General features: G+C 40.4%; 1 protein-coding gene across 1 annotated transcript; it reads right to left on the bottom strand.

Annotated features, from left to right (window-relative positions):
- Positions 1 to 3,383: 3,383 nt before the first annotated feature.
- Positions 3,384 to 7,570, bottom strand: LOC120038032 (metalloproteinase inhibitor 2-like). The gene is made up of 5 exons (XM_038983978.1): positions 7,331 to 7,570; positions 5,407 to 5,477; positions 4,415 to 4,517; positions 3,704 to 3,828; positions 3,384 to 3,554 (listed from the first exon to the last, which is right to left on the bottom strand). Exons 1-5 carry the CDS (start codon positions 7,458 to 7,460, stop codon positions 3,384 to 3,386), a joined length of 600 nt encoding a protein of 199 aa, XP_038839906.1. The 5' UTR covers positions 7,461 to 7,570.
- Between the last annotated feature and the right edge of the window lie 8,687 nt (positions 7,571 to 16,257).

Raw genomic sequence — 16,257 nt, forward strand, 5'->3', positions numbered from 1 at the left:
AGAAATCTTCAAGCTCTGTCAAGTGTTGGGTCATGGCTCGATAGCAATTTTCAGGACATTTCAGTCAAAACTAACGTGACCAGCCAGGAACTTTGTAGATTATTGTATTTCTGAAAGGTGCCTTCCTCCCCAGTGTCTGGTGTAAGCAGACTGAAGCAGGTTTTCCTTTAGGATTTTGCCTGTGCTTAGCTCCATCCTGTATCTTTTTATCCTGAAAAAATCCCCAGTCTTTGCCAAGGTCAAGGATACACATACCATGATGCAGCCACCCCATGCTTGAAAATAAGGAGGCAGTTACTCAGTGATATGTTGTTGGATTTGTCCCAAACATAATGTATTGCATTTAAACCAAAAAGTCTATTCATTCAAGATGTTTTTTGCAGTATTACTTTAGTGCCTTGTTGCATACAAGATGCATGTTTTGGAATAATTTTATTTTCACTGTCATTTAGGTCATTATTGTAGAGTCACTACGATGTTGATCCATCCTCAGTTTTCTCCCATCACAGCCATTGAAGTCCGTAGCCATTTTAAAATCCCCAAATGGCTCGTGGTGACACCCCTGAGCAGTTTCCTTCCTGTCCTGCAGCTCAGTTCAGAAAGACGACTATCTTTTATGTCTGGGTGGTGTTATACATAATCCACAGCATAATTGTTAACTTTGTTTCCCATCTACCAATCACTGCCCTTCTTTATAAGCCTTTCAAAAAGCTCCTGGTCTTGAGGAACAGAGGAAGGGTAGTCACTCAAAAATCATGTAAACTACTATTTCAGTCCATGTCATTTATGTGATTTATTAAGCAAATGCTTTTCCTTAACCTAATTTAGGCTTGCCTAAAAGGCGGTTAATACTGTACAACTATTTTTTGTTCATTTGTCTGCATTTTTTGGGATCCCAATTTTTTTTAAATCTATTTCAATCCCGCTAACAAAATGTGAAAAAATCCAAGGAGTGGTGAATACCCACTGTAAACATTACACTGAACAGGTTGATGTTTGTCATGAGTCTTGTCCTGGAGGCAGACCTGGGCCATTTCCCCTGAGGCCAGCTGCACAGTCAAAATTATAACAATTCATTAAGGAAAATTTGCTTTTTTGTCTTAAGGTTAGCAGTATGGTGAAAGTGAAGTTTAAAAATCAGGTTTTATGCCTGTGTCCATCTGCAATGTGGACTCCAGTACAAGATTGATGAGAAACACTAACCTGCACTGTGAACCAAATCAACCAGGTTTACCATCTACGTTGCAGAGAAATTTAATATTTTTGTCCGTAGTAAGATAAGCAGATAAGCCATTCAATTGAATAAAGCAGTTATAGTGAATTCAACCCAGTGAGGCACTTTTACCACTCCTGTGCTAATAAAATAATAATCCAACTGGCTGAATATGGCAATTGTATAACAACCAGTTTGCAAGACATCGTCAGTTTCCTAATTCGATTAGCACAGGAACATAGCATTGTGCATAAGAATGAACAGAATACATTTCAATGTTTGGGCTCTTGGAGGGTTGGAACCCCCCCCTGCTGCCTATGCATCTCAATACTCTACACTGGGTATGGTAGTAGGGGCCAGGCGCACCGGTTTGTGTCAAGAACTGCAACACTCCTGGGTTTTAATGCTCAACAGTTTCCCGTGTGCATCAAGAATGGTCCACCTCCCAAAAGACACCCAGTCAACTTGACAACTGTGGGAAGCATTGGAGTCAACATGGGCCAGCATCCCTGTGGAACGCTTTTGACACCTAGGAGAGTCCAAGCCCACATGAATTGAGGCTGTTCTGAGGGGGGAAAAAAGGGGGGTGCAAATCAAAATTAGGAAGGTGTTCATAATGTTTGGTATACTCAGTATATATATATATATATATATATATATATCTATGGTGTCAACTGTTGCAGGTGTGACCGTTTCGGTTTGGACAATTTTGAGTTAACATATAGCTGCTATCTTTCATTTGGACAGATGTACAGTACCAGTCAAGTTTGGACACACCTACTAATTCCAGGGTTTTTCTTTATTTTTACTATTTTCTACATTGTAGAATAGTGAAGACATCAAAACTATGAAATAGCACATATGGAATCATGTAGTAACCAAAAAAAGCATTAAACAAATATATTTGAGATCCTTCGAAGTAGCCACCCTTTGCCTTGATGACAGCTTTGCACACTTGGCATTCTCTCAACCAGCTTCATGAGGTAGTCACCTGGAAAGTATTTCAATTAACAGGTGTGCCTAAAAAGTTAAATTGTGGAATTTCTTTCCATCTTAATGCGTTTGAGCCAATCAGTTGTGTTGTGACAAGGTAGGGGTGGTATACAGAAGATATCTATTTGGTAAAAGACCAAGTCCATATTATTGCAAGGACAGCTCAAATAAGAGAAACGATAGTCCATTACTTTTAGACATGGTCAGTCAATCCAGAACACTTTATTTCTCACTAATATAGTCTAAACCAGTTTACTATTAAAAACTTTCCAAACCTTAAATATACAATTGAGTATTTGCATATTACCAATTGGTGCTGAAAAGTTGACGAATATGCATGTATTGGGACAAGTGGCACAGCGGTCTAAAGGCACTGCATCTGTGCTAGAGGAGTCACTACAGACCCTAGTCCTGATTCACAACTGGCCGTGATTGGGTGGTGCACAATTGGCCCAGCATTGTCCGGGTTAGGCCATCATTGTAATTAAGAATGTGTTCTTAACTGGCTCACCTAGTTAAATACATTACAAAGCTTTCAAAAACATTCTGAACGGTTATCCATGTAGTCTACCCACTCGGCACAGATGTCAGTTCAACGTCTAAATATCAAATAAAGGATTTAGGTAAAAGATTTAACTTCATAAATCCAAAATTAGTTTCACTTTGAAGCTAAAAGTTTTCAAAGACATTGCCCAGTGGGTAGTGAGTCCGAGAAAATATTGAACAATTTAAAGAGACGATTTAAGATAAATGTTCTGAAAACTCAGACAATCTTTTGGTCAGCAAGTGTGAGTGTTCTCAGCAATTTCATTAAAATGCATTCAACGTGCAGAAGGGGACCACACCTGCATTTCTTTGTCATGGAAGACTATGTATATAACATTCATTCTACAATATTGTGCCTAGCTGAACATGCCCCAGGCTTTAGGATGGTATTTCAGGAAAAATGTTCTAGTCAGAAACAACAGAGAGATCACTTTTGATTTTCAATAACACCTTTGGTTCCAGTTTAAAAACAGATGAATGGCACAAGAAATGAATACTTAGAGCACTATATTTGAGGAGTAGTTTATTTCTATTGCACAAGAAGTGACCAGCTTTTAAATTGCAGGCATATTTAGCCACTGAGCAGTGAGTGGAAGGCCTGTAGAGTTTAGGAGTCTTCAATATCCAGGAACTACTTATTGGATGGAGCCATCCTGTACCAGGCACAGGACCAATCACGCCCCTTGAGACAGGCAGAGTACTTGGCCTGGGGTCCGCTTTGGCCATCGGCCAACAACAAGTCTGTCCAAAGGCACTCATCTGGGGCACTGACGGGACAGGGGAGGGAAGAGCAGCGGATGATCTGTAGATCAGAGCAGGGAGAGAGAAAGATCCAGATCACTGACTGATCATTACCCCAATAATCTAGCTCTTGTATTTAGCCATGTGACAAAGTAAACATTTAACAAAAGTGGTGTAAAGTAATTTGACTATAATTCCTGTCACACACACCGTGCAATCGCAGCCGCTTTGGTAGCGTCGAGTCAAGCTCTTCTTTTGTGTGCCATTCAAGTCCTCCCAATACTGAATAAAGTCACACATGACTAAATGCATACTGCCATCAGTACTCATCCTGCCTGGAGACAGAGAGAAGACAGTGAGTCAACAACCTGTGGGGTAGAAGTTTACCCCAGATGCTGATCTTAGATCCATTTCCTCTTTTTCCCCACAAATGGTTAAGATTAGAAATGGGGGAGGGGGAAACAGATCCTAGATCTGTCCCTGGGGGTAACTTTACCCTGGAGCAGGAAGACATACCGATGCAGCCTGGAACACTAGAATTTATCATAATAAATAAGTGATGCATTAGTTGTAAACATTTATAAGCATTAAACATTTAAATTCATAACATTAGGTATTATAAAGTGTAACTTGAAGAGCCAGGCTGTATCACATCCGGACGTGATTGGGAGTCCCATAGGGCGGCGCACAGTTGGCCCAGCGTCGTCAGGGTTTGGCCGTCATTGCAAACAAGAATTTGTTTAACTGACTTACCAAGATAAATAAAGGTTAAAAAAAAAAGTAAAGTATTTTTTCTAAAGCACTTGATTTCTTGTACGAGATGAAGTCAATAGTTTAGAACAGGCCATGATGCTGCAAGCACAGGTTGAGCAGTGTAACCGGCGCTAGCAATGAACTTGGGTGACGTAGTGAGAACCACACCCGTGAAGAGATACTCCTTGTTGGTTTCCAGGGTCACACCACACGAGGCTGAAGAGGATGAAGTGAAGACGGCGTGGATAACCCGGTCAGGACCTTTGAACATCTAGCCAATCACAAAGAGAGAACAAAGGATCTGTCAAACATCTACATATACAGTTTTGAACCTAACCGACTGCAGCTCTCAGGCACTGGCAGTCGTTCCTAATTCCCTCCCTATTCCCCATCCTGATGTTTGTAGATCAAAAACATTGCTTCATCTAACCTTCATTTTTTATCAGGGTGTAATTTTTTTTTTTAGATCCCCGAATTTCAGAAACACACAAAATGTAAGCAGAACAGTCAAAATCAATTCTGAGTCGCCCTAAAGGCAAATAAACGTCACATTTAGAACATTTTGAAGATCGTTCGGCAAAAATATTTCAGGCAGATTCGTCCAACTCAGTAGAGACCAATGGAATATCCAGACTTAAACATCCCTGATCTGAGACAGGCTGTAACTATAATGTCTAAAGGTGGGTAATAATGTTAGGTACAGTGAGAGTTTTAGTAAAAGGGCTTTATAAATAAAAATCTGGCAATTTATCCACCAACGTGACAAAGAGTCAGCCAACTTCCTGGTAGAGAATACAGTGATGAGAACCAAACCCCCATCACCAGTAATAAAGTGCATTATGATGAACTGCTTTTAAAAGCTTTGATGAAATGGCAGCTGCAGTCATATAGATGATGCCACCATAGTCTAGAACTGGTAGGAACATCAACTGAATAATGTGCTTTCCAGCAAGAGGAATGAGCCATTTCTACTGAAGCTCCTTTTCATATGGTGGAAGCTCCACAACTACACCGTTTATGCCAACCCAGATCTGCAAACACTGAAGGGATGGAGCCCAGGGGAAAGGAGAGAACTGGGACCATCTGTCAGACTGGGGTTCAGGTGGCTTCAATGTTCAGTGCAGGAAGGAACAACCACTTAATAAAAAGGATGATCATACCTTGATCTGTTTGATGTCATACGTGGTGTTACCAGACACAACTTCCACTCCAACCACCTTTGCCCTGATCACTGGAAGAGAGAAACGTGGTTTAACTGACAATCTATTTTCCTTTTAATGGTCATTAAGACACTGACAATTTAAGGGTGTTATGAGATCTAAGAGAACGTAGAAAGCGACACAGACCCAAGATATTACAGTCTTAAAAATGTTTGCGCATAAGTTCACACTGTTTGGGCTAAACAGACGAGTCCATTTTCCCTCCAGATCCTAGATTTCTAGCTCTGGTCGTCTGCTTTTAATTCAACACGCCTGGTTTAACTAATCTGCCCTGTCTTTAATTCAACACGCCTGGTTTAACCATGCTGCCCTGTCTGGTCTGCAGATGTTCAGGTGCCAACCAGGTGCTGGGGCACATGAGCGTCCCATCAGCTGTAATCAGAGGGGAATATTCCTGGCCTGCTGAAGCGCCTTCACAGGCACACAGACCTTATGACACATGCTCCTCCTCTGCCCACCTGTCTGGGTAGAAGGTGCTGACAGCAACAACCTCTTCACTTCAGTCTGATTCAGAAGATATTCAAGCGATTAATCCTTGCCAAACCGATGAACTACTCCTGTAATGTTAAGTTCCCTCTATTCCACAGCTGTCTATCATCATCATTAGGACCAGTACACCACATAGATGTACTTGTTGCTTCATCACTGGAACTACAGTTGGTTTTGCAGCCATCCTGAACTAATGAAACTACAGTAGAAAAGGTTTTTACTAAGAGCTGTACCAACTATGGGACATTACTCTAAAAACATCATGTGGCAGATGTTTCAGACCTCAAGATGGAGCCACAGCCCACGGTTGTGCAGAATATATGTGTTTCCTTAATTCAAGTACAATTCAGGTTGAGAACGTTCCTTTTAAGGAGCACAAGAAAGAAATTAACTGTCCAAGAATAGTGATATACAGTTGCCAAATCTTAATTTAATCATCCCGTTGCAGGAACTGCAAACTTGTTATGTATTCAAGGTTTAAAAAGCCAACTAAAGTAATTCATTTCCACTTAAATGCCAGACTTGATTTGCCCCAAAGAAGAATATATCAAACCCTACAACAAAAAAATCCATTCATTATACGCCGCATAACAACACACATTGCTGTAGGATTATGTTCCTGATGTGTGAAACTGGCTCAAATTAAAATACAGCATCTGTAGCCTACCACTATTTGATATAAATAAAATAGTATACACTACAAAGTCTACACTACAACTGAGTGCCTTGGGTTAAATGTAGGAAGATAACATATTAACTTAATTTTGGTCTATATACATACACTGTAGGCATTATGTGTAGGCCTAGAGGCAAATAACACTTGGTGTAGCAGAGGTCTCAGCCAGGGCTCTCCAACCCTGTTCCTGGAGAGCTACCCTCCTGCAGGTTTTCAATCCAAACCCAGTTGTAACGAACCTGATTCAGTTCATCAACCAGCTAATTATTAGAATCAGGTGTGCAGATTAGGGTTGGCTCAAAAACCTACAGGATGGCAGCTCTCCGGGAACAGGGTTGGAGAGCCCTGGCTGTAGCCCATCTTACTGTTGCCTACTTATGTAAATACAATGATCATGTTTATGTCATGGTTATTATTATTATTAGAACGACCACAGAATTCTTCAAATGTTTGCATGTTGCGCATTGATACAGTGTAGTAGCCCAGTGGTTGCCAACTCCAGCCGTCGAGTACACACAACAGCACATATTTTGTTGTGTCCCCGGACAAAAACACCTGATTCAACTCATTGAGGGCCTGATGATTAGTTGAATCAGGTGCTCTTGTCCAGGGTTACAATAAAAATGTGTACCGTTGGAGTAACTCGAGGACCGGAGTTGAGAACCTGAGAAGTCAGAAATATTGCCAAAGTTGCCTTACCGACGTCTGCGCTGCAAAAAGCCTGTTGAAGATGCACAGGAGCGCATTTGCAAGCTTCTGCAATGTCTTCGATCCGCCAAAGGAACAAAACGACCAGAGTGATGAAACAACTGCTTACAGACCAAGTCATTTTGGAAAATATATCTATAGTGTAAGATAAAATGTTTACTCCAGAAGCTAAAGAACAGTCGAATTGTAAACTACACTAGAACATTCAAATTTGTTCCCAGACAAACACCTAGAAATCTGTTTTCCCTTCGCTGTTAATCAGCCCGTTTTATTTCAGGCTGTGAGCTCCTCCCACAGTCAGAACGAAGCCAGCGGTAGGCTGAGCGTTCTATTAATCCAGAACCATAGCAACTGCATTGGAAAAAAATACCCTGTTTAACGGGACATCCACAGAGCAGGCTCAACTTGCACGGTTGCCATAAATTCCATAAATTGTCTGTCTTTCGCCTAAACAATGGTGATGAACCAGAAATATCCGTTTTAGGATATGCTCTATTTGAATTCCTTTTTTAAAACACCTAGAGTAACTTTCAAGCAGGCTCAACTTGCCCGACTGCTCAGGTCAGTTCACTTGCCCTAGGCCCCTCAAACTCAACTCTGGACCTCGACGTGAAGCCAGTGCCACTGCATTTTTTAATTGTTCCTCTTTAATCAGGGACTGATTTTGACCAGGGACACCAGGTGGATGCAATTCATTATCAGGTAGAACAGAAAACTAGCATGCTCCTGAGCACCGTGTACAACAAGAAGATGTCCCATCCCCCGCTAATTGGGCTACTTTTGCACATTTGTTATTGTATGAGTGAGGTTTGGTGATGAATACTACCTCCAAACGAATGGAACATCGATGGGCTCCACATTCGCTCCAAGCTATGCTAACCTCTATGTGGGTCTTTTTATGTTAATAATTAATACGTTTTGTTAATAATGAAAACGAGAATCAATTTTTGAATAAAGTCCTGAAGTGGTATCGATATATTGACGACATTTTTTGCATATGGGAAGGAACGGAAAAAGAGCTGTCAGATAGTATGGCACTACTCAATGACATTGACCCCAATCTCAAATTCACTATTGAATGTGACACTCAACGTGTTCGTTACCTCGATGTGTGGATTGAGAAATCAAATGGAACCCTGTTTACAACTCTGTATAGAAAAGAAACGGACAGAAATACTATATTACAGGGGGACAGCTTCCATCCTGAGCCATTAAAAATAGGACTTCCTAGAAGCCAGTATTTCAGACTGCACCGTATATGCCCCTCCACAGAGCATTATCTAGAAAAAGCAGCGGAGATGCGCATTCGGTTTCTAAGAAGAGGCACGAGATGAACTGCTACAAAAAAGACCCGCTAAAGCTAAAGTACACTCCGTAATGTTCACAACCACATATACTTTGAACTCGCGAAAAGTGGGAGATGTGATCAAGAAACACTGGCATATTTTATCATCGGACCCAGGTTTTCCGGCTGAATTTAAAAATCCACCACCTATTGTGTATAGGAGAGGTCGCAATTTACGCTATAAATTGGTTCATGCCAACTGCCAGCCACAAAAGAAAATCAGCCGGGCTCTTTTACACCCTCTTCCAAATGGTAGCTATAAATGCAGAGGATGCGCACAGTGCAACAATATGATGAAGTGTGAATATTTCTGCCACCCACACACAGGAAAACGGTTCCAAATAAATGACATTATTACGTGTTCCACCACCCATGTTATTTACATTATTAAATGCCCATGTGGGCTCTGCTATGTCGGTAAAACCTCTCGTTCTCTCAAACAGAGAATTAGTGAACATAAATGTTCAATCAGGAGAAACGACAGGGATTATCCAGTCGCAGTACATTTTAATGACCTAAAGCATGACATTTCCACCTTTAGATTTTGTGGCATAGAGAAAGTTAAGATATCAGACAGGGGAGGTGATATTAATAACACTCTGAGTAAAAGAGAATGTTTTGGGATTTTCACCCTCCAGACATGATTTCCTAAAGGACTTAATGGTGAAATGCCTATGTATGTTATGTGGTGAATTTGAACATGAATTATGTCCCTATTTAAGATTACTCTGATGTTTTTCGTACGATGTACCCACTGATTAATGTAAACTTGCTATGTCCTCATTGCGGTTTTACAGACGTGTTTAATACGTCTTATTTAAACACTTTATTCGAATATTTATGAAATGCATATTGTTATATTTGGTAGCACTTGTTTGTTTTTCCTTCGATTCCAACACCTTTCTATGCGTGGAACGGATGTGGGTGGGGCTAGGTCTACATAAGGGTGCTAATTTATTTTTAATCACAAAAGCTCTGACGAAGGCCGTGAGGCCGATACGTAAGCTTATTAAAGATCAGTGATACTATCAAGAGCAGTGTGCGGTTTCCTTTTTCATTCATATTGTATGAGTGAGGGAAACGCTTTAAATCGAGAGGAGTCGATGTGTTCTGGAAGATGAGGCCTTGAGGATCATAATAAATACCGCTTTGATGTCATACAAGCAAACCACACACCTTGAATCCGAATGTGCACTTCACATTTCCATATTTGAAAACTCATGTCATTTACAGTGTCAACGTTCATGAGCTCTATGTTTAATCCACAGTTACTAGGGTGACATGCATTATGCCCTGGGTTGTCCTGAACAGAAGATTTGCCATGGAACACGCACTTGAATGTACTCAAGACTCCATTCTATGCGCACCAAAATTGCAATCTGTTTGTCTGAAGTGCCCTTTGAAAGCCTCCCAGCTAGCACATTTGGTTCCTTGGAAGTTGTGGGAATATAAGTTTTTGGTTTCCCATTGGTTCTGGAAACGAAACCATATGTTTCCTGACGTTACTTTTTTTTTTTAATAATAAAAAAACATTTTTACGGTCTGAGAACGTTAGTGAACATTTCACCTGTTCTGGGAATTTGATTTTTTTAGGTTGCAGGGAGGTTCTGAGAACATTTGCCCTGGGAGGTTTTATTAACGTTCTGAGAACGCAAATGTTAGGTTATTTGAAGGTAATTAATGAACATTCTGAGAACATGTTTCCATCCGATTTTTAAAATCACTGCTAGCTTAGTTTGGGTTAACTGTTGAACCAAGCACAGAAAGGAAACAGGGAAATTAATTTGCTTGGGCATTAATCATACAAACACATTTATTTTTCAATGTGGCATCTTCTGTTCTCTATCAGAGCATGTGAGTGGAATTGAGTGCTAAAAACACTCCTCACAGGATAAAAAACTGCAGTTCCAAATTCGCTCCATTCATTAAAATCACAAAAAAACATTTATTTTGAACGACCACCTGGACCTACTATTTGGTTTTGAAGTATCGACACCAAACCATATGATTTGAATGAAAAGTATTTTAGTAAACAACATGAAAAGGTGACTGTAAGAAGCACTCATCATTTCAAATAGGCCACATGTCATATTAAACAGCATATAAACACTCTAAATAGGTCAGGAGACAGACAGGAATTATTAGAATTAAATACAAATTAAACAAAAGATGCTTTATTAGGCTCAGTGCCTTTGAATTCACTTTTAGAAACACGAGTTTGGCCAGAGTCTGTGGCTTCAGGCTCATGTGATGGTGCCGGTAGAGCAGGCCAGCAGTGGAGAATACCCTCTCAGACCTTGCAGAGCCACTGAGGATGCTAAACACCTATTGGGCCACTCTTGCCAGGCTGGGCAGGGATGCAGATTTTTTAAACTTTTATTTTATAGGTTGGCCTGAAGATTTTATGGTAAAATAACCCTATCAAAATGGAAAGCTCCTTGAAAGAGGTAACATGTCAGGTCTATTGGGCCAAAATCAGTGATAGCCTATAGTAAAGATAATAGAACAAAAATTAACAAAACTTTTAAGAGATCTTATTTTTAGTTTATAAATACTTTGCTATAATGACACACTTAGCTAGCTCCCCATTCCTTTCTGTTAGAATGTGCACATAGTACACCATCATGCTTTCGGGATGTCTTTTCAGATTTCACAATGATTCTTTAGTTGTGGACACTACATCACCGCACTCCCTCTCTTCTTTAGTTGTGGACACTACATCACCACACTCCCTCTCTTCTTTAGTTGTGGACACTACATCACCACACTCCCTCTCTTCTTTAGTTGTGGACACTACATCACCACACTCCCTCTCTTCTTTAGTTGTGGACACTACATCACCACACTCCCTCTCTTCTTTAATTGTGGACACTACATCACCACACTCCCTCTCTTCTTTAGTTGTGGACACTACATCACCACACTCCCTCTCTTCTTTAGTTGTGGACACTACATCACCACACTCCCTCTCTTCTTTAGTAGTGGACACTACATCACCACACTCCCTCTCTTCTTTAGTTGTGGACACTACATCACCACACTCCCTCTCTTCTTTAGTTGAAGGACACTACATCACCTCACTCCCTCTCTTCTTTAGTTGTGGACACTACATCACCACACTCCCTCTCTTCTTTAGTTGTGGACACTACATCACCACACTCCCTCTCTTCTTTAGTTGTGGACACTACATCACCACACTCCCTCTCTTGCTCTTGGTCCTCATCTTTGTAAGTCACCTTGATTTCAAACCTTTGTGTTTCTTTATGAAAATATTTAGTGAACTCCATGACAGTAGCTAAAGCAAGGGGCTAAAGCAGCACACAAGTAGCCTACAAATGCATATTGGGCCAGGCATGCACTGAGCTCGTGAAGTGAGCGGTACTGGAGTGGTACTGGAGCGAAATTGGAGGCGGCGAGAAGGCCGAAGCTCCAGCCTTTAGGCAACTTGCTCTGCGCTTCAGTCAGAACTGAGAACGCTCCAGCTCCGCTCACATGCTCTGTTCTCTATCCATGGAATTAGTCCACTGCATCACCAAGATGGAGCTAGCATTCCATGTATTTTTAACTCATACAAAGCCGTTCATTTTAGTATATTCAAACAGACCCCATTTCAAAGGGGGATCAGGTGTGGACAATTAGTGGGTGCGGGCAATACACCTGAACACACACACAGGATAGATAAAGTTTTGTTGACGCTGAGAACAGAATGTATATGTTTTTAAATAACATTCTTAGAACGTTCTTTGAGCGTTACCAATGTTTTCTTGTGGTTTTTATAGAAAGTTTTCTAAATGTGCTGAGAACATGACTTTATATAGAACCATGAGGAAACCTGTAGGAAATGTTATGTTGAAGTACTACAATTCCCACAGAAGAACGTTGTTTCTTAATGTTCCCTGAACAATCGGAGAACATTACTTTAAATAGAACCATGAGCAAACCTGTAGGAAACGTTATGCAGAAGTACTGAAATTCCCACCTAAGAAACATATGGTTCTCAGAACGTTATGTGCTAGCTGGGTATCCTGCACCATTCCCATAAAGTTGTGGCAGGGCCAGCGCTAGAAGGAATCAGTTGGAAGGGCATTTGATTTCTATATGCAGGCACACATTTTTAATGGGTGTAAGAGTAAAGACCATAGGCCGCTCGTCAGTTTCAATTTTGGGGAGCTTACAATTTATCCTACTATTTCTACCGATCTGCCGACCAGTTGATTATTTTTATAACAGCATTCCGTTGAACAGTTTCATTTCAATAATAACCTTTTTGTTTTTCTCAATGTTTTTTACTTGGTTAATCATAAAACTCAGAATTAAAATTCACCTAATGCAAGAGTACCAGCCTCTGCCATATGGACACATTGATACACCGTGATCCATGCATTGGTCGCTAAATAAATTAACGCATGGAACTCAGAGATAGCCTATAGGCCAATGCAGAATTAGGCCTATACAGTCTTCAACTAAGTCAAATACATAATCCTAAACCCAACAAATAAAAACAGAAGAAAATATCCTGATGAAAATGCAGGTTCTTTCAATCACATTAATCTATCTTCTCTGCCTGTCTGCCCCCCTTTCTATCTGTCTTGAGCCATCGCTGGTTAACTGCAACATTGTAAGCTATCAAATCAATCAACTGGGTCTGGGCCGAAGCTGTTCCTAGTGAACTGTCAACATTGTATCAACTAGAATAAACCTATTCTGAACCAGTGAGCTCGGGACAGACAGCTTTTTTTAAATTTCGTTTCCACTGGAGATATGGGATAATCAGATCATGATATTTTGCTCTTTCACATCGAGGCTTTGTGATTATCGGGTGTTGGAAAGATTTTTCAAATACTGTGAGGAACTATTATTATTTGTAATGGATGTTTTTTTTTAAAACAGGCTTCGTTGACTCAGGTCTACTGTGTGAGGTGAAGAAACAAATACTGAGAAGCTCAGCTTATTAGTGGTGGACGTGGTGAGTTAAGACAATCAGAATTCCGATATCCCCTAATGGGCACTTTCCTACATTTGCCCACAGCAGGTCATTTAGGCTTACTTTTATGCACGCTCAGGTGCGCGCTCACTCAACATTATCTGGACAGAGAAACCAGACACATGCTCATTGCGCACACGGAGCGCTCCTAACAAAGGTAAATGAAAAAAATGACAAAACTCGTAAATGATGGTTATGAAATAAAGTGTAGCAGGTTGAACTCTGCAAATAATGTTTCCACTCGGAGATTGAGAACGGTAAATGAATGTAATTAATACCTGCATTAACATAAATCTATGTAACCAAACGATGGGTATTAACAGTACAATTACTGGGCCTACTGGTACATATGTAATGGAGAATTTATCAAAATTAACAAAGGGCAAACAATTCACACAATGAAACAATGAATGTGCAAGAATTGTTGGGAGAGCTGAGCACATTCTGGAGAACTGAGTGCATGCATTCTGGACTGAATCGCGCCATATCTTCGCCACACACCCCTCCCCTTCTTCATCTCAATATTTTAAATTATACTCAAAACACATATTTTAGTTGCTTTTCACTGACAGCCACAAATCAATAATCAAGTATTTCTATTGCCACGCGTGCTAACACAATTTCGGTCTTCCCAATAAAATAGGCATGGCCTACGCACTTGTAATTTGAAACAATGCAGAGATATTTTTTTTTTAAGAAGCTAATGATACTCTATGGTTAAGTCATGGTCTCTGGTGAAGTATTTTGAATTATTTTATTTAGACAGGTGTAATTATATAATTTTGGCAAAACATACATTTACTTTAGCGGAATCCAGCAAGTGCTCTGTGCACCCACCAACTTTCCTTTCCAATTCGCAACTGCACTGAAACCAGATATCTGTTATAATGACGAGATGCTCATGTCTCCGCCCTAACAATGGGAGTCGTTCCAAAGTCAGGAAGGCATGCGACAAGCTTAGGTCTACATATACTGCCCATAGAAACGCATTGTGCTCATTCTGCACAGATCTTTTTGCGAGAGTGTGTCCTCTCACTTCTTCTCTTCCTCTCTGCTGAATCTATCGTACCATAGAAAACATCTGTGTGAGCAAAACAGCGCCACTCTGTCTTACTGTATGTGACCCATGTATCTGATGCTGTCTGGCCAGAAATAGTATGACATGCCATACTATTTTTGTCCAGACAACATCAGATACATCTTTCTATCTGCATGCATCTCTGTCAAATAAATTATCAATATTTTAATATTTTATTTGGACAGGCAAGGAAGTAAGGTACGGTGGACGAGAACACTTAAGGGCCACCCTTAATGATGGGCCTGCATTGTGGGAAGATTTTATGCAAAATAACCATAGGACGACCTCACTCACACCAAGCTCTAAGAAACAAATGGTTCTCAGAACGTTATGTGCTAGCTGGGCTAACACTGCCTTGTTGGCAATAGAATAGCTTTCAAATGATGCCCACCCACCTAACCCAGATTGCGATTTATAATGGAATGTTTTGGGATTGGAAACTACAAGTGTGCTTGATTCAGTTCCTCAATGGCAAAGCTAAGAGCGCTCAAAAAAGCACATGATAGTTTAAGGCTCTTTCCTTGAGTCATAATAGAGCATTGAAATTATTTAGTAACGTTTTACAGTTTGGAGAGTTCTGTTGCCACTTGGAGACACCAGTTGGACCTCTCACTCAAACCCTTGTAATCGTTTTTTCTTATCTTGCAGCTAATCCAAATTGTGAATGAATATTCTTATTTATGTTACTGAATGTTTACAGTATTTTCAGATGTAGTTATTGACAAATGCTGTAAATAGCACAGTAAATGTAAAATGCACATAAATTGAACAGTGTAATGTTTGGATTCAGTCTTGTGTCAGGTGAACTGTTTTGTCCTCACCTTTGGTGTTCCTTTCCAATTGCTACCATGTCTTGCATATCCTTTTTATAGTTCTTCTGTTAGAAACATTTTTATTTTGCCCAATCCATACGGGACAATTTTCACAAGATTAAGGTCCCTGCTACAACTAGGTTCCAAACTGTTACCTGGTTACCATCAGGAGACAAAAAATGGCCCCAACAATCTGGGACCTGTGGTGCCACTGCCACCTCTGTGTCCAATCAGATTCCCAGAAATCGCTGGTCAGGCATGGCACACGTCTATAGAAAGCAGAGCACGCATTCCACTTCCATAAGGTATTATTTTAGCAAACAGAAAATAACTCACTCCCGAAAGACACAAGCAAAAACTCTTTAGAGAAATGTTGTAGCAGCCTACACCTAAACATTAGTGATCTGACCTGCAGTATCAGTCTGATCAACTGTAGGCCTCTATACGCCCTGTCCCATCTGGCCAGGGGAAACAAAGTGGGAACATTATGTATTTATAGCCTGAACCAATGTATTTGTGTTAAGAGAAAATGTGAACTTGATCAACTTTGGTTTATATTAACTTTAATTGGCTAGGCTACCTAGGCCCAGTGGTAGATAAAGTAGGCTACCCAGTTGTCATTGAGTAAAAGTAAAGATACCTTCATACAACATGGAAGTAACCAAGTAAAATACTACTTGAGTAATAGTATAAATACTG

The sequence above is a fragment of the Salvelinus namaycush genome, unplaced genomic scaffold (genome assembly GCF_016432855.1).
Source record: "Salvelinus namaycush isolate Seneca unplaced genomic scaffold, SaNama_1.0 Scaffold2044, whole genome shotgun sequence".
NCBI lineage: Eukaryota > Metazoa > Chordata > Actinopteri > Salmoniformes > Salmonidae > Salvelinus > Salvelinus namaycush.